Source organism: Amborella trichopoda, chromosome 5, assembly GCF_054954075.1.
Source record: "Amborella trichopoda isolate Santa Cruz 75 chromosome 5, AtrichopodaSantaCruz75HAP2 v2.0, whole genome shotgun sequence".
NCBI classification, from domain to species: Eukaryota; Viridiplantae; Streptophyta; class Magnoliopsida; order Amborellales; family Amborellaceae; genus Amborella; species Amborella trichopoda.
This window is the reverse complement of record NC_142340.1, coordinates 4,861,057-4,882,665: the sequence shown is the minus strand read 5'-3', so window position 1 is coordinate 4,882,665 and position 21,609 is coordinate 4,861,057. Positions and strand designations below refer to the sequence as shown.

At 35.8% G+C, this 21,609-nt stretch overlaps 1 protein-coding gene across 11 annotated transcripts; it reads left to right on the top strand.

Moving 5' to 3' along the window:
* The first annotated feature begins 315 nt into the window (after positions 1-315).
* MKK6 (MAP kinase kinase 6) lies at positions 316-11,612 on the top strand. 11 transcript variants are annotated; one of them, XM_088867033.1, is made up of 9 exons: positions 316-406; positions 1,157-1,265; positions 1,875-1,962; positions 6,058-6,192; positions 7,708-7,932; positions 8,034-8,216; positions 8,450-8,676; positions 11,200-11,245; positions 11,354-11,612. In XM_088867033.1, the coding sequence occupies exons 2-9, from the start codon at positions 1,192-1,194 to the stop codon at positions 11,444-11,446; spliced, it is 1,071 nt and encodes a 356-aa protein (XP_088723159.1). In that variant the 5' UTR covers positions 316-406; positions 1,157-1,191; the 3' UTR covers positions 11,447-11,612. The 11 variants fall into 11 exon arrangements, with proteins under 11 accessions (XP_088723159.1, XP_088723158.1, XP_006853714.3 ...); XM_088867032.1 differs by having other exon boundaries at positions 389-465; XM_006853652.4 differs by lacking the exon at positions 316-406 and adding an exon at positions 484-784.
* Positions 11,613-21,609: the final 9,997 nt, after the last annotated feature.

Here is a 21,609-nt window from a genome sequence, read left to right as displayed (position 1 = left end):
TGGACCACCTATTTGCATCCATCTTTTCGGATAGATGCTTTGTATCTCGGGGACTGAGTGCTCTTTTCATGAAACAATTTTTTTTTTTTCCTTTGGGTGTGGTTTCTATAAAGTGGCAACCTTGAACAATCTAATTAAGTAGCACCTCCAAATTTTACCATAACATGTAATTTTGGTGAAATTTTTTTTTAAGATTTTTTCAAAATATATTTTCATATATAATTATAAAATTTTAAACTCCATAAATACTTAAAATTAAGTAGATTTATAAACATATGAAAATATTGAAAATAGACTTTCTAGATAGTGTATTGTAAGATACAATATTTTTAAGAATAAAAATCTTTTCTCTTTCATATCATATATCTCGACAAATACATCTCGTTATCGAGATGATCAATTAGAGGTTTGTTCAACATTTAACTTTTTCCGATAGATTTTTGAAGTGCACTTGGTGTTCTAAAGGTTGCAACCTTATTATATACACTTTTTTCTTTTCTTTTATCAGAGTCAATTTACTATTTTTGCTTTCTGCGGGGCCCCAAGATTTGAAATTCACAGTTGAATTTTTTTGGGTGTTATTTGCAAACTTTCTTAGCCGTCATCTTCCCCTTCGTCGTCATTGCAAATAGTCGTCAGTCTTCATTGATCATTCACTTGCTTTCATGAAACCCTAGATTTCTTAAAACTAAGATTAAGAGTTTAAAATATTAGGTTTTCTGATTTCCTACCTGCAAATGGGCACTTAAACTTGGACTCATTCTCATCTTTATTGTCTTTCTGTGTAATTTCATTCTAACTTCATAACCATCTCTCTCTCTCGCTGCATTTCTTTACAGGAAATGAATTTTTATGTTTCCTGCAACTTCGACTGCTCTTTCTCTCTCCTCTCTCTCCAGGAAATGAAGTTTTAGGTTTCCTGTAACTTGAATTGCTCTCTCTCTCTCTCTCTCTCCAGGAAATGAAGTTTTAGGTTTCCTGTAACTTGAATTGCTCTCTCTCTCTCTCTATATAAATATCTGTCGCTCTTCTCCCAGTGAAACTGTTGATTTCTCTATGAAATCCAGCTTTTTATGTACTTTTTGTAGTGTTTGAGCTCCTGAAGCAGAAGCCTCTGTTATTTAAGCTCTGGTTCTTCTGGGGCGTATTTTTGTAGGCAAATAACGAGAGGCTGTGATTGTGGTATTTGACATGAGGAGCAAGAAGGACCTGAAGCAGCTCAAGCTTGCACTTCCCCCTCAGGAAGCCCCGATCACTGATTTCTTGTAAGTTTGTTTCTTTGAGATCTCCTCCTTTTTCTTGTAAAATGGTAAATTGAGATTGGGTTTTGACATTTGCTGGGTTTTTGCAATACTGAAGATCCACATCTTCTTCCATGAAATGAGAGAATACATTGGTTTTCCTTTTCATTTATTTCTTTAAGTGTATTATAGACTTGGCAATAGTTTGGAGGCTTACTTTTGAATCTTTGGCCTATGAAGTCCGTTGATCTTTAATTGAGTGCTTGAACTGAAAGTGACAAAATTGGATATAATGCAGTTCGTATTCCTGATTTTCGAGAGCGTCCATGTACTTAGAAGTTATATTCTTCTAATGTTGGGATGGTTGCTAAAAATATAGGTTAAATGAGCTCCTTCATGGACTCAAACATGAAAAGCTTGATGTGTAATAATGCATAATACAAATGGCATCCACTGTAAAGTGTGATCTGTTTGCAAGGTCAGTGCTTCTGCCAATTCATTGCGGCAACATGGCTTGTACCATCTTAACAGGGTTCACTGATATATCAAAAGCAAAAGAAAACAGTGTTTCATAGGTCCTTGAGGTCGGATTTGGTTTTGGAGATATTGAGCCATGATTATTGGATATTTCAGGACTGCAAGTGGAACTTTTCAGGATGGGGATTTGCTCTTAAATCAGAAGGGGTTGAGGCTGATCTCTGAAGGCAAAGAAACCCAGCAAGTAAGTTTCTCTTATTCCCTCTGGTTTTCTTTTTCATTTTTTCTATTATTTGTTTTTTGCAATTTTAGAGACACCAAGCTCCCTTCTATTGCACTTTGCAACTGTTGAACCTTTAGAATGAGATATCAAATGGTCCCGAATTAAATGCCTGGAATTTGTCATTCTGTTTTCATGCAAATGAAAAGTTTCTTCCTTACCTGAATAATTATGGCGATTCCTTACTCTACTTAGTTTTACTGCTTGTTAAGATTGAAGGGCATGTCTCAGCTGATTTTGTTAAGGGTGCGGTTTGTATAGAGCCTAGGCTCTAAACAATCAAATTAGAGCCTACCTACAAATAGTGTCGAGAAATATAATTTCAACATTGGAAATCTTTGTGATAGCCTTAAAATATATTTTTATCTTTATTTATAAATTTAAAGTTTAAAAATGTGTAGATCGACATATCTATGAGAACTTGAAAATATTGAAAATTGACCGTCCAAAAATGCATTGCGCAATACACTATTTCGAAAACTTGAAATTCATTTTTTCTCATGTCCATGTATTTTGATGTTGAGATGATCAATTTGAGGATATTTGGGCATCAAAACAATCGCTTCTAGTGAAATTTTTGAGGTAGGCTCTAATTTGATTGTTTAGAGCCTCGGCTCTATATAAACTTTTCCCTTTTGTTAAAAGTTGCCTGTGTCCATATTGTCATTTTGTTTAGAGAAACATGTTCTATTTGAACTGGCCGGTTCACCTGTTTGATTCTCTTTATATCAGTTCAACAACTCTTTTTCTTGAAAATGTGAAATTGTTATATTCATGAATACCACACGCGGTTCAATATGGTTGGTTATGTGCCCACTTTTTTCCTTGTGGCTCGGTGGGTGATTCCTCTGTGTATACATAAGTTGGCAAATTTCCTATTATACTAAACTTATGGATATTGTAATGGCATAGTATTTATAATTTAGAAGTATTGAACAAATACATGAAGCTAGCTGGTGCAGTGTGTAAGCTTCATGCTTTATGATGGAAGTAAAGATCTCGTTTCATAACAATGTCATCATTATGAGGTTGAAACCCAACCATTGTGGAGCAGATAGGGTGGCTGGAAAATTAGCATTCGGGAAGGGGGTGGGGAAGAACAGTGATGTGGTGTAACTGGACTGGACCCCTCTCCTTTTCCACTTCAGGGTGCTAGACATAGACTAGGATAGGTATGACTTGATCACAACCAGGTTATACCCCTGAATCCGGTTTGACTGATCTCCAAGACACAAAAGGGGGTTGGATGTGGGTAAAGTTCAAACTTATGTCATGAAAATGGAGCAGGGTACCCAAACTTATGTCATGAAGATGGAGCAGGGTATGGTCTTTCTAAGCCAAAAGAAGTTAAACCATTCTGTGTGGTCTAGTGCTACATTTAGTACCACTGGTTTAAGAGGCTTAAATTCAATGGAAATTTATCAGGACACACTTCAATTATCAGCTCTTCTGACTCATGATTACGTGTCCTTTGATGGGCTTGTTGAAATTAAATCACAAGAAATAGATAAGATGTTAAATTCTATTGGGTGTCTTTTGATAGATTTCCCTTATTTAAATTGGAAATCATTCATTGATAACTTACTGTATAGAAATGTGTCAATCTCTTAGGGCATGTCTTGTATTTCCCAAAAAGCTGAAACTGTTGATATTTGGGAGTTCTGGAACACTTGTGTTATAACTTGTTTGGAGGTTCTTGAATATAAAGATTAGGCTTTCACAAGGATCTAACAATCTAACAAAGCTTCTTAGGGATCAGGTTTCACGGCATCACACACACAAATACAGAGAGAGAGAGAGAGAGAGAGAGAGAGAGAGAGAGAGAGAGAGAGAGAGAGCAATGGCAAGGACAGAGAGAAGAGAGGAATGGTGATGGCAAGGAAGGAGACGAGAGGGCGGCTAGGATTGCAAGGAGAGAAGAGAGCTTGAGGAGAGAGAGAAAAGGAGCATGAGAAGAGAGACAATGTCAATATTCAGGAAGGAGAGAGAGCAGAGAGAGGAATGGTGAGGAGAGAGAGAGTAGAGAGGGGAATGGTGTGGAGAGGGAGAGTATAGAGAGGAATGGTGAGGGAGAGTGATGAGAGAATGGCTAGGATTGGGGGGAGAGAGTGGAATAGGGCATAAGAAAATAAAAGTGAGCGAACTTCCTAAAATGGGGAAAAGCGAATTTCCTTTTTTTTGGGTTGTTTTTTTGGGGGGGGGAGGGGGGGTTGGAAGTTGCAAGTTCTCATTTTTGAGAACTCATATCTTCCTAAAGCCAATTTGAGAAACACTTGAGCCTATTCTCTGGATTCACTAACCCAATTTGCTTTGAGAATCAGTTGAACCTAAGTCACCATGTGACACATCCATATGGTAATGAATATCAAATTTTCTTACGTTACATGACTCACATTATTATGTTTCTGGCATTTCATAAATTGGGTTGGTGATTTCTTAGAAAATTTTCTTTATTTCATATTTGAAATTTGAAGTGTCATTGCCAAAGCTTATGCAATGATTAAACTTCTTTCAATGGTTTGAGAATGTATTAACATTAGAATTAGATCCAATGTTATTAGGTTGGACCAGCTATCGAACTGGTGAGGGGTCTAGTCCATTCAAAATTGATCCAACCACTGATCATAGCAATTTGGATCCGATTTAAAATAAGAACAGAGAAATAAATAAAAAAAGCCAAAAAGTATAATATAAAAGATAATGCTGCAGATCATCCAACCTGTCTGAGCTGGCTGTACCAATGAGCCAAAATGAGTCAAACATCATCTTTTTAACTTTTTTTGTCTGGTTTTTTATGATTCCCCGTTTAGATCTTGGAGACTGCACTGGCTAAGGGACTAGTCTGCAGGTGTTGCCTGGTCTTAATATCAATGATTAGAACCAAGCATGCAATTTGCATTAGATAGTGTTAAATGGTTGCTTGTGTCTCTCGTTGCCCTTGTGTTTCTTGCTGATAGTTGGCGAGTCTCCATCAGTTCTCTAGTCTTTTATCATTATTATTATTTTCTGGCTTTTACATCTAAGAGGAGTACATGTCAATTTACTAGACTATAATCATACCTATGATCATTGAAGCACACATGCAATATGTTTTCCTATATTGGTCATTTGGTTCAAAAAAAGAAAATATTGATACTTTTTCTTCAAATATTGGGTCGTGGGATGGTGCTACTACATATATTGAAAGTTCAGCTTTTTGTGTGAACAAATTACTCTCCATTGTTTGTACTAACTATTAACATTATCTATTATACATTTGTGCTCTCTCGGCTCTACTCGATGGGTCTTATGGGTTTGTTTCACAGTAACAGATGTGCACACATACATACATGCACATTATGTATGTATGTGCTGTAAGTTTGAAGTGTTCCTGAACAACAACCTGTAGCACCTCACCACAGCTGCATGCTACGCTGCAATATGCTACTACAATACTACCCCTAAAAGTTTTGAAGAAAATAAGAAAGTGAAACATGAAAAGAAAAGCCTCAAGCTACTATCCTTAAAACCAACATTGAAAATAAGAAGAGTGTGAACTAATAGTAACAGGGTGTTCCCCATTACTTTTTGTTCAACTTCAGCTAGTAGTAATAAGGTATCCCTAATATTATTCTCTTGTACAACTTTTGGTATTCCTGCAATTCAAATATGATCATGACATCACTATAAATCTTTGACTAACAACAGGCAGGACGCAACAAACCTGGCTGCCTAGTTAAAACAAGAGTTGTTCCTAAATAGCTTTTTTCTTCCTTCAATGTAATGCTCCTAAGGTATTGCACAGGGGACGCAAAATTGGGGGAAATTGCTTCCCTCATATATTTCAGTGTTAGGTATAGAAGACATGAATAGTGTTTATAAAGTTGCAATAAGAACTTCAAGAGTATTTGCATGTATTTGACCAGCATGATTTATCACTTTGTTCTTTAAACTAAAATTTGGTTAATATATTGTTAAGCTTGTCTATTTATCATTTTTCACTCTTTGGTATGGTACATCGTTCTGAGTCTTTTATCACTATGTCACTTAACTTTCTCTCGTAATATCTTACATTTGCAGTCTTCTGAAGGTCAAGAGATTGATTTCCAGTTCAATTTGGAGGACCTAGAGACTATAAAAGTTATCGGGAAGGGAAGTGGAGGTGTTGTTCAACTTGTTCGCCATAAATGGGAAGGAAAATTTTTTGCCTTAAAGGTCATTATTCAACAGGCAATACTTACCATTAATTTGGGTGTGAGACATGTTTTAGTTATTTCGTGTTTCAACTTTCAACAAAATGCAATGTTTTGAAAATGGAATGAAACTGGTATTTTTAAGTTTGTCCCACTCACAAAGCATCACTTTTTCTGTGTCCATCAAGACCTTAATGGGTTCCAGAGCTGTCATCCAAAAGAGCCACTCATCAAAAAACTGGCCATCACCTAAAATGCTGCTACCAAAGCTGGTTTTCTGATGGCATCCAGACTGATGGCATCCAGACAAGACCTTAATTTTTGGAAAATTTTAGTGCTAATAAAGTTATAATAAAAAAATTGAATAGGTGAAATTTTGAGATTTATAAATCTTTGGTAATATATTTTGGTTTAATTTATTATGCTGATCAATATTTTTTGAGTAAAGTACTGTTGAAGGTCATATGTTGTCATTCATGCCTCTTGGAGTGTATCATGTTGGTTTTGCTGTTGTATTATTGTCCCCAAAGTGATTCATAAATGGTATAATCCTTACTTGAATGATGATTGAATAGCCTATGAATATGTGTGGTATCTTGTGTTTGATTTTGGGTTATGCACGAGTCTGGTGCCATATGATATCTTGTGTGTCTCCTAACTCTAGTCTAGAGTCTTTCTGTAGAAATTTGAAAGTATGGTTTGTTTGTTCACCAAGTTCTAGTAACTAATGTCTAAGACATATGGGAAGGTGAGTGACATTTTCATGCATAAGTTTTGAGGTGAGTTTTCTGACAACTTAATTCTGCGGGTGGCACTCAAGGGCTTTGGTATTTCTATCGAGATTGTACTAACGTTGGTAATTTTTCCTCAGACTTGAGAAAAACATGGTTCATTACTTCATTTCTAACTAAAGAGTTGAGCCATTTGCTACACTCTCAAATTATAGAACAGTGATCTTTCTCTACTGCAGTAGAGGGTGTGCCTTTATTTATATACCAGAATAACACATAAAAAGGTCATATAGCCGCATTGCTCATTTGGCTTCTTTGCACAGTAATATAAGATGTAGCAGTAAAAGACATGAAACTAAGCTGGCATATTCTTTTAATATATATAATATTGTTATCACATAACATTTGAAGAATTTTATTTCATTACTCAGTCCTTGTCAAAGCTGTTGGAAGGAAATACTCTAAAATTTCTTTAGATTTTATATGCCTTTGAGTTTTTTCTCTCTCTCTCTCTCATCATTTTGCAATGCTATGATTTGGATCTAAGCTTATTCACCCATTGGGAAGCCTCATTAATGTTATATTATATCCAATTTGATTCTTGTTTGCATCAATAGATATTCCAATGTCATCATCAACTTGTGTCTTTACATGGCTTATAGTGATTCAGAATATGCTAATCTACAGCAGTGCTAATAATGCATCTTCCCGCATTTGATACTTTTTTAAGCTGTGCCATAATTATTTCTGACTCAGAAAAATTTGTTCAGGACTTTTTGGAAGATGCTAACGGGTGAATTTTACAGGCAATCCAGATGAATATCCAAGAGACTGTTCGTAAACAGATAGTACAAGAGTTGAAGATAAATCAAGCATCACAATGTCCACATATAGTTGTTTGTTATCACTCATTTTATCATAATGGGGTGATTTCTCTCGTTTTGGAGTACATGGATCGTGGATCTCTTGCTGACATTATCAAGCAAGTGAAAACAATACTTGAACCTTACCTTGCTGTTGTTTGCAAACAGGTTAGTATGTGGATCTCTTTCATTGAGCTAGAAGCATTGGTTCTTGAAAATGTACATACCCATCCTTTGTGTTTCTAAACGACCTTTTGCTTGTATGTCAGGTCTTAAAGGGCCTAGTATATCTGCACAATGAAAGGCATGTAATTCATAGGGATATCAAACCATCAAACTTGTTAGTAAATCAGAAAGGTGAAGTTAAGATCACAGATTTCGGTGTGAGTGCTGTACTTGCTAGCTCCATGGGTCAAAGAGATACATTTGTTGGCACTTACAATTACATGGCGGTATGCGGTCACCAGTTATTAAATTTATTGTTCTATGATATAAACGAACTTACTTTTTGCAAGAGCTTTGTGGCTGTCCTTGGTATTGAATGGTTTATTGTCTAAATTCCAAAACAAAAGAAAATGATTTTTTTTCTTGCCCTGGAGTTTCTTACATTTTTCTTTCATTTTGATTTGCAGTCATGGATTATTAAAAAATAACTCTTTATTAAATGACGAAATATCTTTTGCAGCCAGAGCGAATTAGTGGAAGCACGTACAACTACAGTAGTGATATATGGAGCTTGGGTTTGGTTGCACTTGAGTGTGCCATTGGCCATTTCCCTTATGCACCTGCTGAACAAGAAGAGGGAGGCTGGTTGGGTTTCTATGAGCTTTTAGAGACTATTGTGGACCAACCACCACCTTCTGCTCCTCCAGATCAGTTCTCACCTGAGTTCTGTTCATTCATTTCTGCGTGGTATGTGTAAAAAGAGAGATATTGCTGCTTGGCATGTTGTTAATTTTCTAATTCTATTTTTTGACTTGTTGAATCGCATGTGCCTCTGCTATTGTGGTCCTTGAGGTTCCATATCTTATTTGGCTCTTGTCCTATTTAGTTAAGTTCATATAATGCCTGCTTGCTTCAATTGTGTAGTTATAAGCTATAACAAGAATTTCATGTCTCTGAAACTCTCTTCTCCCTGCAATTTGCTCTGCTCACTACAATTGATTTTGAGCTATTGTTAAATAAAATGGTGGCAGCATTTATCTTCAATGTTTATTTCGTAAATCTGTGCAATAAGATAGTAGACGATCCATCATCCAGTACATTGATTCTTTATGCATTGTTATGTCATTCCTTACACATCTTTATGATTAAAACTTTTAATTAATGGGACTAATTTGACAGGTTTCCTTGCTGCACGAGAAAATATTTGATCATTCATTTTTGTTCCTTGTTTTGACGCATATATATGTTAATTGAAAGAAAGAACTGATTCTTATTTACAAAAAATGAGGAAATAAATAAATACAAAATGACTAAAATACTTTCAAATAATTTTATGTAGGATATAAAACAGAGAAATATGTTGGGAGTATATGTGTTGACTGATCCTAGGTTGGACGGTTTATGACCTTGATTATGTCTAAAACTCTTACCCCTAGGCATGTGATACTGCTGAGAAGGGTTTACGGTAGGGTATCCATTGTTGAGGTAGGAAAGAGGCCTAGAGATGATGTTTGTAGGTCAGGAGAACTGTGTGGTCTCTTGTGTGCGGTTGTAGGCATTTGAGAGCAAAGGCCAAAACCTAAACAAACTTCTGCAGGAGATGTACACATGAAAACCACATTATTAGGAAGCAATCCTTTAGAGGGACACGTGTACATGTGCATAAAGGAAGCTCCCTTTACACAGTGATGACAAGTGAATGACTTGCTCTTACAGGGGGGGGTGGGGGGGGGAGGAATTGAAATCCACATTCTATGATCATGGTTCTACTGTTTATTGACCAACTTTGGCAAGCTAATCATGAGCCTCTGTATTGAGATTGTGGGTCATGGGTGTTTGTTGGGTTGGATGAGAAAAAGTAGTCGATCATAGTTCTTGGGTCAAGTGGAGTGCCCCTTATTGTCGCTAATTTTGACCAATTAATGTTAGTCTACTTCAATATTTTACTTTTAGTATTAAAAACGTTTTTGTTTTTTTTACAAATTTTTCAGAATTTTAAAAATTTATTTATGCGATAAATTCATTAAAAATGGTAGTTTTGAAGTTTTCATAACTAGGAAGGGCACATGTGGGGACCTAGGATCTAGCCCCCACATGTTTGTGCTACCCAGGAGTGGGATGTGTGGTCTTGTGGGGCCTACATGATGTATCTAGGGTGGCATGCCTTACTTATTTTATTTTTCACTTTTAGTTAGTTGGGAAATCTTTTAAAATTAAAAAGATTTGATTTCCTATTCAAGTGAGAGTTTTAAAATAAAAGATTATCTTTAACTTCCTATAGATTTTGGAAGATTATCTATACCATTGTAAGTCTTTTGGGGTTTGGAGAGGTATCTTTAGTTGTGCATTCTAAGTTTTGAGCAACAAGCTTCGAATTTAGAGTGGGTGATGGTTGCAGAATTTAGTTTTTGGGCAACATATCATATGGGCTCTCGTTTATGGATGGATCCAGTTTTCATGACTTGCCATGCGGGATGAGTGGGAAGTGGTGAGGCAGTGCTGTGTTGACAGTTTTGGAGATCGTAGAGGTGGACTGTTTGATAGGTTCTGTATGCTACTTGGCATTTTAGATGAAACTTTCATATAATCTTCTATGGTGAATAATTTGGTCTAGGAAATGTAGTGCAATGGACTTTTTCTAGTGAAATCTTTTCTAAGGCCCTTGGTTTCATTCTTTGGTGAGCCTTTGATCAATGCTATAGTATTTATGGAATGTACTTTCTCCTCTAATACCCGTGTTTTGAATGGTTGATAACTCTAGATAAGGCTCTCAAAAGTAGACATCTTCAGCATCGAGGAGTACAATTTCACAATATTTGCTTGATTTGATTGGTGGCTGAAGAGGTTGTTTACCTTTAGCTAGGAGCATGTGGGCATAAGCTCCAGATGTAACCCTTCCATTGAAAGAGTTATGCTCAGCTACAAATTTTTGGTGTACTAGGAAAGAGAGGAATATGAGGATATTCAGTCTCTTTATGCTTCAGTTCCATCTCTGTCTATGATGGGGGCGAGAGAGGATGCGATCTCGTGGGTCCTGGATCTTAGGGATTTTCATGTAGCTGTCCCTAATGTATTTCATGTATTGATATATCTCTATTGTCGTGCACTGCCGTAGCTGCAACTTGACGTATACTTCAATGACATGGTAATTTTTAGTGTATGAGTTTGCATGAAAGGATTAATTACCATGGCTAAAAAGGAAGTAAAATGTATCATTAAAATTCCTGTCTGAAAGTGCTTTTACTGAACTCACTATATTATTGGTTACAGCATACAGAAGGATCCAAACGATAGGATGTCAACTCTCGATCTTTTGGTTAGCATATGACTTGTTATTGTTTCTTTCCTTGTATTTATGTATACTGGCTTAAAGTTTTTGAGCTTATAAAATGGTTTTCTTAATGCCTTCCTTGTCATCTACCAGGCTCACCCCTTCATCAAGAAATTTGAGAATCAAGACATTGATCTAGCAATTCTTTTCAGCAGCTTGGAACCTCCTGTAAATTTTTCCAGGTGAGAGAGAGAGAGAGAGAGAGAGATAGAGAGAGAGAGAGAGAGATTTGTGGCACTGAATGTAGATGACTGATAAAATTGTTGTTTCAGTAAAGAGATAGTTACGGGCAGAAGATAGTGTCCCATAACATTCAAATGAATGACAAATTGTCATCTTAAAGCTCTTTAAATGGTGAATCTTGCAAATATAGAATTGGACTCCATAAACGACCTCCCATGTATCTGGCATTGTATCAATGATGCAAATCTATATCTACAAACTATCTTTATGCATGCGAATTGAGGTATCAAGCGAACGAATTGTGCCGTAACATTCATTGAGGTAGGAGCACAACATGCATCAGGTGCGCATATGCATTCCTGCTTGCATTCTTTAACACTCGGTATGTTATGCATATTTATGAGAAAGATGCATGCACTCGCTGTTGTTTACATCAAGCATTGGCACTCATATGTGCTTGTTGGTGTCAGCACGACGTGCTCATGTCTGCATTAGTTTATGTTTGCATATGCATGTTGCTTTCTTGTATGGGTAAGAGCCTACTAATTCTTCCATGTTGTCAAAATATGTAGATGCATCAGTTTAGGTGAGGGGGGCCAAGAGTTCAAACTCTTAAAATTTGTCCCAAAAAGATAGTTGCCTTTGTATTTTCCAGGGTCAAGTGGGCGTTATGCGTCAGATTTGTGATGCGTGGTGGAGGGATTGGATGGCGTGCATATGTCGTTAGAGTTGTTAACGTGCCGGGCCCACCCCAGCCTGAAATAATGTGAAGAAAGGCCAGCCTGGCCCAAAAGTTGAATTTCAGGTATGGCCTGGGTTGGTCCCAAATCTTGCCTATGAGGCCCCAGCCTGAAAAAACCAGGCCAGGCCCGGGCCATGCCTTCTATAAATTGTTGGAAAATTTTCATTTTTAAAGCTTATGGAATTTTTGGGCCTGCCCATTGGGTTAGGGCTGGGGCCCGGCCCAAAAATAAGCCAGTCCTACCCAAGCCGGCCCAAATTGGGCCCTACTTGAACCCAGCCTGAATTGGGCCCACCCCGTTAACACCACTATGTGCCATGCATTTGTGCTAGATTGCCTCTATGACTACACGAATGGATGTGTATTCCTTGTGTTTTCATGAGTTACTCCACATACTCGAGGGAGGAGGAAAGCTGGTGTCTTCCATATGTTCGCATGAAGTCTCCACGAGAGAGTGAGTGTATGTTTTGGAAAAGCAATAGCTACGGTTTGTATAGTTAGGCTCTAAACAATCAAAATTAAAGCCTACCTTCAACTAGTGTCGATAAATGTGATTTCAATATTGAAATTTTTTGTGATGGCCTTAAAATATATTTTCATATTTATTTATAAAATTTAAAGCTTCCAAAATAGTGTAGATCGACAGCTATGAAAATTTGAAAATCTTGAAAATTGACGGTCCAAAAATGCGTTGTAAAATAAACTATTTTCAAAACTTGAAATCCATTTTTTTTCTCATGTCCATGCATTTTGATGTCAAGATGATCAATTTTGCAGATTTTTGAGGTAGGTTCCAATTTGATGGTTTAGAGCCTTGCCTCTATATAAACTTTTCCCTTCAAAATAACATCGCATTTTTTGCAAAAAAGTGTGTAATGTTATACAAGAACTGTAGTTGCCACAAAACAAGAATGTTATTAAGGAAAATATCAATTAAGGGGTCAAAATCTTTTATGAAATTACTAAAGGGCTCAAAGTTTGTAATTAAGATTAGAGGGTTCATTTTCTAATCATTTTAATTTTCGTTTCATTTAGGTATCTCTTTGAAAAATATCTTACCCAAATTGTTTATGTTTAGGCTTGGGAGTCTTATACAAACATAAGCATTTTAGTAATTTTGAAAGTGAAAGTGTTTTGATGCATCTGTCCTTGAAACAAATTCAATTTCCAAGAGCAAATTGTAAACTATGGGCGAAAGGCGAGGGCAAACATAATTTAGGCATTCAATCACATTGAGAGTTAGTTTTGTGTCGATGTTTTAAAAAAGGATCAGTGGGGCGGATTGTTCACCCATTGAACCACCCCAACTGGATCAGCTAGATTGCCGATCCAATGAAATTCAGAAAATAAAAAGAGAGAATAGTAAAAAATACGTTATATAGCATATTGTGAGGAATCTATCTTACCTCCAATGAAATAATTATTTTTTGAAGGTTTACAAAACAACAAAAGGGGGTCGAGAGAAGGTTCGAATCTCGAACCTTGAGTTAAAGGACTGTTAGCCATAACTAATTTATACTATATACTTCCTTTTTTTTTTTTTTATACAAAAAGTACTATTTTTATTGATAACTACAAAAAGTATTTATAGTATATACTTCTTATGTGATGAACAGCTGGTTCTGACTAAGAACCAGTATGGTCCGAACCAATTTCTGATCTGAATCGATGATTTTTTAATAAAAAAGAAACACTCGTTCAATAGTCAATACCAACCAGTTTGGTGGGTATACTTCTTCTAGTCAGCTAACTCACCGGAAAGAAAAAATGCAAAAAGTGACCATAATGTGTGCAACATGGAACCATTGTACGACAAGTAACTTCAATGGTCTGTTGTGAGCAATCGACCGTTAAGATGAACCGTTCCTAAGCTCAGGTCCATCGGGGCCTCTTTGAGCTGAGGACTAGTTCATCTCAATCACCAATAAAACAAAAAAAGAAAAAAGAAAAGAAAAAGAAAAGAACAGAAAAAGTTCATCTCAATCATCAACAAGTTGAGAAAAAATAATTAACATTCTGCGCACTAAAATTCTTTTCTCTTTTGGAAGGTCAACTTGGTTATTGAACTTGGGATTGAACATACTATTTGTTCCTAAATTAATATTAAATTTGTTCAAAGTAGTTCAATGATGTGACTCACGTTTGAGATGTATTGTTGCTAACATTTAACTGCTTACCACTCAAGCCCATGCCCATGCCCATGCCCAATTCTTAATTTTTGTTTTTATTTTTTAAATGCTAATGTGGAGTGACCATATGAATATCAAGCAGATCCTGGCTATGTGCATGAAGGTGGAGTTGCACAACCAGCAACCCCAACGACATAATAAAATTTGGTCCAAAGAGTGGATGGAGGGAGAGAGGAAAATGAGGGATGAAATGACAAGGTGGTCCAGATGTTCACTAAAAACAATAACATCCCTCTGAAAGAATCACGACATGGCCCACCTTAGCCTATAGGTGGGGCTAGGCCCGGCTCCATCTTAGGCGTTAATCTAATAAGCCAAATACTAAACTAGACCCTAATTTTAGGCGTTAATCTAATAAGCCAGCCAAATACTAGAGTCATTGAAACGACCCTAAAATAAAATACCTAGCTTTTAGTTAGAGGAAGAATACCATCTTAAGAATTAACCCAAAAACAAAGTATCTAGCTTCAGCTAGAAAAAGAATCCCATCTTAAGAATTAACCCAAGTCAAAGTGGAAAACAGCCGCAAAAAGTCAATTGAAAACGTTGACAAAAGACTAAAGCGGAAGGATAGGGTTCAAGGTGAGAGGAGGTAAGATGGAAGGGGTGCCAAGAAGGGAGGAAAGCGGAGGGAAAAGTACCTTTAGTTTAGCAATGTGTCGGATCAGAGTGACACACAACTGTGGGTTCTCATATGAATAGCAAGCACGTCCTGGCCGCGGTGGAGGTGCACAACCAGCAAACCCAACACACATCAAAATTCAGTCCAAGGAGTGGATGGGAGAGTCACAACAAAAAGAGGGAGATAGATACGTGAAAGGACAATGTGGCCCAAACGTTTCACCAAAACCTTTCTTCGCCCTGCCCCTTCTTTCTCTCTCTCCAATATGCGGTATAAAGCATCCATCTTAAAGATATATACAAATAGATGGTCCATCTAAAAATAAGTATAACTACTGTCCAATTTTTTTTTAATATAATTATTATTTGTAGTTTTAAAAAAAAATATTCATTTTCATGATCTCCATGTTAAAGATTATATATTCTCTAAAAACTAGGATCAAATTATATTTAAAAAATATATTTATTGCCAACCCGCATTTCTACAATATACGGTCTGGCCATATAGAAACTGCATCTTTAAGTAGAATCCATAATAAATGGTTATTCTGATGTTTGAAAATCCTCCGATTAATCATCTTGATCGTCATAAGTATGGCTACAAAAAAGATTTCAAAATCTTGGAAATGGTCCTAAGGCGTATACTTTAATTTTCTATGCCCCCACAAAAAAAAAGAAAAAAAAGAAAAAAAGAGAAGGGAGGGGAAAGTTCTTTCTTGAAGCCTAAGGGTGAGCACATGGTCTACTCCATGTCATGCCATGTGGTATCACAACAGTAAATGAGGCTGAATCAAGAGTTTTATTAAAGGGCCTTAAATTGCTCATCGATATGGATGACCATAAGGTTATTGAAGCTGACTATTCAAGTGTTACTTCACGAGCAATAAGAGAAGTGAAACACAGTGGGGATTAGGAGGTTTTCTTTGATGAGATTTATTCTCTCTTATTTATTTCTTCTTTTGAATTGTCGCAGATAAGTAACCTCTGAGACTGATGCGCTTGTCAAAGGGAGAGTTCACAAATCATCGTTGGTGATTTAATCTCTCGTATAATGTCCCAGTGTACTTATCTTTGAGGCAATGAAATTCTGGTTAATATTTAAAAAAGAGAGAAAGAAAGAGACCCTCGCTCTATTTTTTTTTTTTCATGGAAAGAGGACCACGCTCATCCTTAATAGAACATAAGAACATGGGAAAATACCCACATTTAAGGGTACCTTATCTCCTTTCATGTGTGCCTTTGAGATAAGGGCGTGTATATGGTGGTCTATGGGACCACATTGTATATTTTGTGCCACGGACAAAACACCTAGTTAGGATATTTTTATGAAGGGGGTGGTTTGTATAAGGTCGAGGCTCTAAAGAGTGAGCAATCAAAGTAAAGCACACATTCAAATAATGTCGAAAAATGTGGTTTCAATAGTAGAAATATTTGTGATAAGCCTTAAAATATATTTCCATATCGAATTATAAAATTTAAAGTGTACAAAATATTATAGATCAATGAGATATATAAAAACTTGAAAATCTTGAAAATTGACGGTCCAAAATACATTACAAGATACATTATCTCCAAAGCTTGAAATTCATTTTTTTTCTCATGACCATGCATCTTGAGGTTGAGATGTTCAACTTGAGGATATTTGGGCATGATATTGTAGTGAAATTTTTGAGGTGCATCTTAATTTGATTGTTTAGAACCACTTATAATTTTTTTTTTCCTTTTCTAAATTTAAAATTTGTGAATCACATTCGTCACCTTGTGATTATTGCCAAAATAAGTAAATTACCATTAAAAAAAAACAGTAAAAAAATGAAGAAGAAGATTTAATTTACACACTGCTATAGGAAGAGTAATGTCCTGGAAGACGCCCTTGCGTCGGTAACACGTGCCATTTTGTATGTTTTGAGAGAAGTAATGAAAAACTAACAAGTTAACTTCAAAAATAAAAAAGATAGATAAACAACAAATTTTTTTTAGCGCTTAAACACTTGTGGATCTGATCCTCCATCAAAAGGACAATCAAGATCCTAAGGTCAATCCCATCAAATGGGAATTTAATTTGGAACATTATTTGAATTTTAAATCGAGAATCATTAGTTGCAATGATCATATCAGTATGGGATTTTCTACACTTAATAACTCACAAAATAATCTAGGTTAATGTTAGAGCCACTTTCTACACTCAATAACTCACAAAATAATCTAGGTTAACGTTAGAGCCACTGTTAAATGTTATTTGAATGTTTTTTTTACCTTCCATACCTTACATAACAGATATGAAAGCGAAAATAAAAGGGTATTTTAGTCTTTTATATATTAAGTTATACTATTGACATTAACATTATTTATTTTTGTACTCATTCCCCAAGTAAAAAAATTGATGTTTTTTACCAAAATATCCTATATTTTTAACCCATGTTTCTCTCTCAAAATGGGGTGCCTAAACTTTGCTGGTGTGGTGAAAAAAGTCAAATCGGCTTCTAATATTAAAAATGTGCTGGTCTGGCACAATATATGTTGGACCGGCTTTTACCAAAATGTACCGGTCTGACAGAAAATGTGTTGGACTACCTTTTGATATTAAAATTGTGTTGGTTTAGCACACAATGTGCTAGATTGGCTAATATTGAATTGTTCTGGTTCGCCACAAATTGTCAAACCGGTTTCTGACGCCCAAAGTCACCGTTATCATCATCATCACTATCAGAGCTTTTTCCTAATTACTTGAGATTGGTTACATGAATCTTAGTCCGTAATTCTACTCTAATGAAGGTCATAGCTTTCGTGAGGCTGTCCCAATATCTTTTCGTACTACTTCCAACCATGTCCTTTGAGGCCTACTCGAGCCTTAAACTTAAACTAACTCCCTCCTTCTAACACGTGTTGTACTATGTCTGCGCTGCACATTGCCAGCTCACCTAAGTCTACTTGATCTCATCTTATTGCCTATTGGTGCTACACCTAAATTCTTCGGAATGTAGTCATTTCGAATTCTATCCCTTGTGTTTTGCTACTCATCCATTTCAACATCCTCATTGCATCTACACCCATTCTATGAGTATGTTGTTTCTTGATTGGCCAATATTCTGCCCCACAAAGTAAAGTTGGTCTCACATCTTGTCTTATAGATTTATCCCTTTAGCTTCATTGGTATGTGGGGATCACATAAATCTCTAGTTGCACATCTCCACTCCGCTCACCTAACTTTAATTCTATGTGCGTCATCTTCTTCAATCTCTCAATTTTCCAGGATTATTTACCCAATATACCGAAAGTGCGTTCTTTTTTATCGTTAATCTTAATTACTTCCTTGTAGATACTATTATTACTAAACTTGTATTCTATATTCTCTGTCTTAGACCAGTTAATTTTAAAACCTTTAAATTCTAGAGCATCCCTCCAAAGTTCTAACTTTGTGTTGATGCCGTTTCGGGTCCCAACATCAAAACTATGTAGTTCATGAACAACATACACTATTGTACCTCATCTTGTAGGTACCTAGTTAAGTCGTCCATAACTATGACAAAGAGGTATAGGCTCAATGTTGACATCTGATGTAGCACGCTAGTTAATGCCCCTTCGAAATATTACTGACCAAGTCGATGTAGTATCTAGAGTCTCATTTCTTTTCTAATTCCTACCAAATCAAATATCGAGGTACTCTATCATAAGCTTTCTCTAGATCAATAAAAACCATGTGGATGTCCTTTCTCTTCGTCCTAAGCTTCTCAATCGATTGCCTAAATAGGAAAATAGTATCAGTTGTTGACCTCCTTGACTTAAAACCAAATTGGTTTTTTGCACTCGTTTCATGCTTTAGTCTTTGCTTAATCACTCTCTCCCATAACTTCATAGTATGGCTCATAAGTTTGATCTCTCAACACTTTACACAATTCTGTATATCTCTTTTATTTTTGCAAATAGGTACCACAATACTTTTCCTCAATTCCTTTGACATTTTCTTTGTTCTCAACACGTTGTTGAATAGCTTGGTCAGACAATCAATGTCAATCTCCCCCGTGCACTTTCAGACCTCCACTGGGATAACATCTAGTCTTAAATGTATTATGATATTCAAATTATGTTGGACCAACATATTTTATGTCGGATAGGCTTAGAGAAAGAAAGTGGGAGCTTGATAAGCAAAAGAAAAACATGGGTTAAATGTGGGGGGGGGGGGGGGGGGGGGGGGGGGGGGGCGGGGGAAGGGAAGGGGGGTTATTTTAGTAAAAAAAAAAAATTCAATTTTTTTATTGGGGTGAGTGTAAGAATAAATAGTAGGAAAAATTGCAGATACCACCCAAACAAACTTTTTTTTCGTTACTTCTAGCCCAAAGCATACTTTTCTAACAAATATCCCCCCCAAGTAAAAAAAAGGTAAAAAAGAGACCAAAATACCATCTCCTAAGTTAAAACGCCCCTCTCTCCTCTATCCCTCCCACTCATGACCTCTTTTTTTAATCTCCTAGATTATCTTTGGTTTGGTAAAACTTAATAGCAGTCCGACATGTTTTATCCTCGGTCTGGCAGCTTGTAAAGCCAATCTGGCATAGGGGTTTGGCAATTTGTTTCTTCGATCTGGCATAGGGGGTTCGATAGTTTGTTTATGGGTTCTAGATTGTCTTCGGTCCGGCATTTCATAGAGGGCGGTCCAACGAATGGTTCACGCAGTCCGGCACGTGTTTTTCCTAGTCCGACACTATGGTTTGAAGCCCCACCTTGGCGGTCCACGTGATGTTTTACAAAAAACAATATAGGAAAATGTATTTTTGTCTAAAAAGAATAACTTTTTGCCTTGGGGGGTATGTGCTAGAAAAGTATGATTTGGGGTAAATATTGCGAAAAAGAGTTTGGTTGGAGGAGGTTGTCTAGAAAGTTCAAATTTGAGAGGTACCTACAATTTTCACTATATAGCATTAGAGTTAATAATATAATGTAATACCTAAAGAGTAGACTAAATCAATGAAAGAATGGCCATTAAAATCTCGTTTTGGCTAAAAACCCTAATCCGTTAAAAATATTTTATAGTTAGTTAGGCTGTAATAATTTGGGCTGTAATAATTTGGGTTTTTTTTAGCGGATTAGGGTTTTTCGCCAAAACGAGACTTTAATGGCCATTCTTTCATTGATTTAGTCTACTCTTTATTATAGTCCATGTATAATGATATATTTTATCCATGATAATTCTATGATTTTTCTTTGAAGTGATGCAAATTTAATACTTAAGTTTATACAGGGAAAGAGCATCTCAATATTAAAAAATTGATGAAAAAAATGAAAGTTAATAATATAGTACCCTCATTTCTTATTGAATTCCTAAAAAACAACATTTATAATGAATTTTAATAATTTTTTCGGATTTTTTTGAAGCTTCAATCCGACCGATTCAGCCGATTCTCGATCCGGATCTGTTTTTGAGGTCCCCGATTAGGTTCACCGATCCGCTTTTTAAGCCATTGGTTCTAACCACTACACTATTTTCTTTAAATTTTTAATATATATATATATATATATATATATATATATATATATATATATATATATATATATATATATATGGGAAAAGTTTGTATAAGGTTGCAACCTTATACTGTTGAGGAAAGGTTCATCTAAGAAATCCTATGGTGGAGAATGTTCCCACATGGGAGAACCCTCCAACTGATCATCTCGACCTTGAGATTAATGAACATGAAGAAAAAAAAGAATTTTCAGTTCAAAACATAGTACATCTTATAAAAAATTATCTAAACTGTATGTTTTCAAGATTTTCAAGTGTTTATTGATATGTACTATTTTTTAAATTTTAAATTTTCTAACTGAAGATAAAAAGAGATTTTGAAACCATCATAAGATTTTCGATGCTAAAACAATATCTCTAAGTAAATTTTATACGTGCACCTAGCTTCAACAGTATAAGGAGGCAACCTTTTATATATATATATATATATATACACGATGGATTTTCTACGAGGGAAAAAGTTTATATAAGGTTGCAACCTTATACTGTTGAAGTAAGGTGTACCTCAAAAATTCTACAGTGGAGAGTGTTTAGTCATACAAGAACCCTCTAATTGATCATCTCAACCTTGTGATGAATGAACGTGAAGAAAAAAAAGAATTCTAAGTCTAAAAAATAGTGCATCTTGTAACAAGCTATTTGGACCGTCTATTTTTTAAGTTTTCAAGTGTTTCTTGATCTACTTGATCTATATCATTTTTGAAATTTTAAATTTTATAACTAAAGGTAAAAAGGGATTTTGAAGCAATCATAAGGTTTTCTACGCCGAACTGATATCTGTAAGTAAATTTTATAAGTGCTCCTTACTTCTATAGTACAAAGAGGCAACCTTATACAAACCTCACCCATCTATGAGTCAGCCAACTCTTGTGTACATATTCGTCCCCTTTCTAAAATTTATCTTAAAGATAGATTTTTTATCCAAATTTTTAGGGATAGATGATGCCAAGGCAATGATGAGTATAAAAATAAAATAAAATAGAATTTTTAAATATACTTTTTTTAGGGGGTATATTTTGCAGTGTCCGTAAGTTATTTTCATCCGTTTCACTTACATGACGTCCATTTTAAAGATGGACGTTCTCTTCATCCA

Excerpts from the sequence above, each read along its gene's own strand:
- MKK6 (XM_088867033.1), top strand. The coding sequence starts at position 1,192 with ATGAGGAGCAAGAAGGACCTGAAGCAGCTCAAGCTTGCACTTCCCCCT. Across the intron at positions 7,933-8,033 it reads TTGCTGTTGTTTGCAAACAG|GTCTTAAAGGGCCTAGTATA; the intron begins GTTAGTATGTGG and ends CTTGTATGTCAG. Across the intron at positions 8,677-11,199 it reads TGTTCATTCATTTCTGCGTG|CATACAGAAGGATCCAAACG; the intron begins GTATGTGTAAAA and ends TATTGGTTACAG.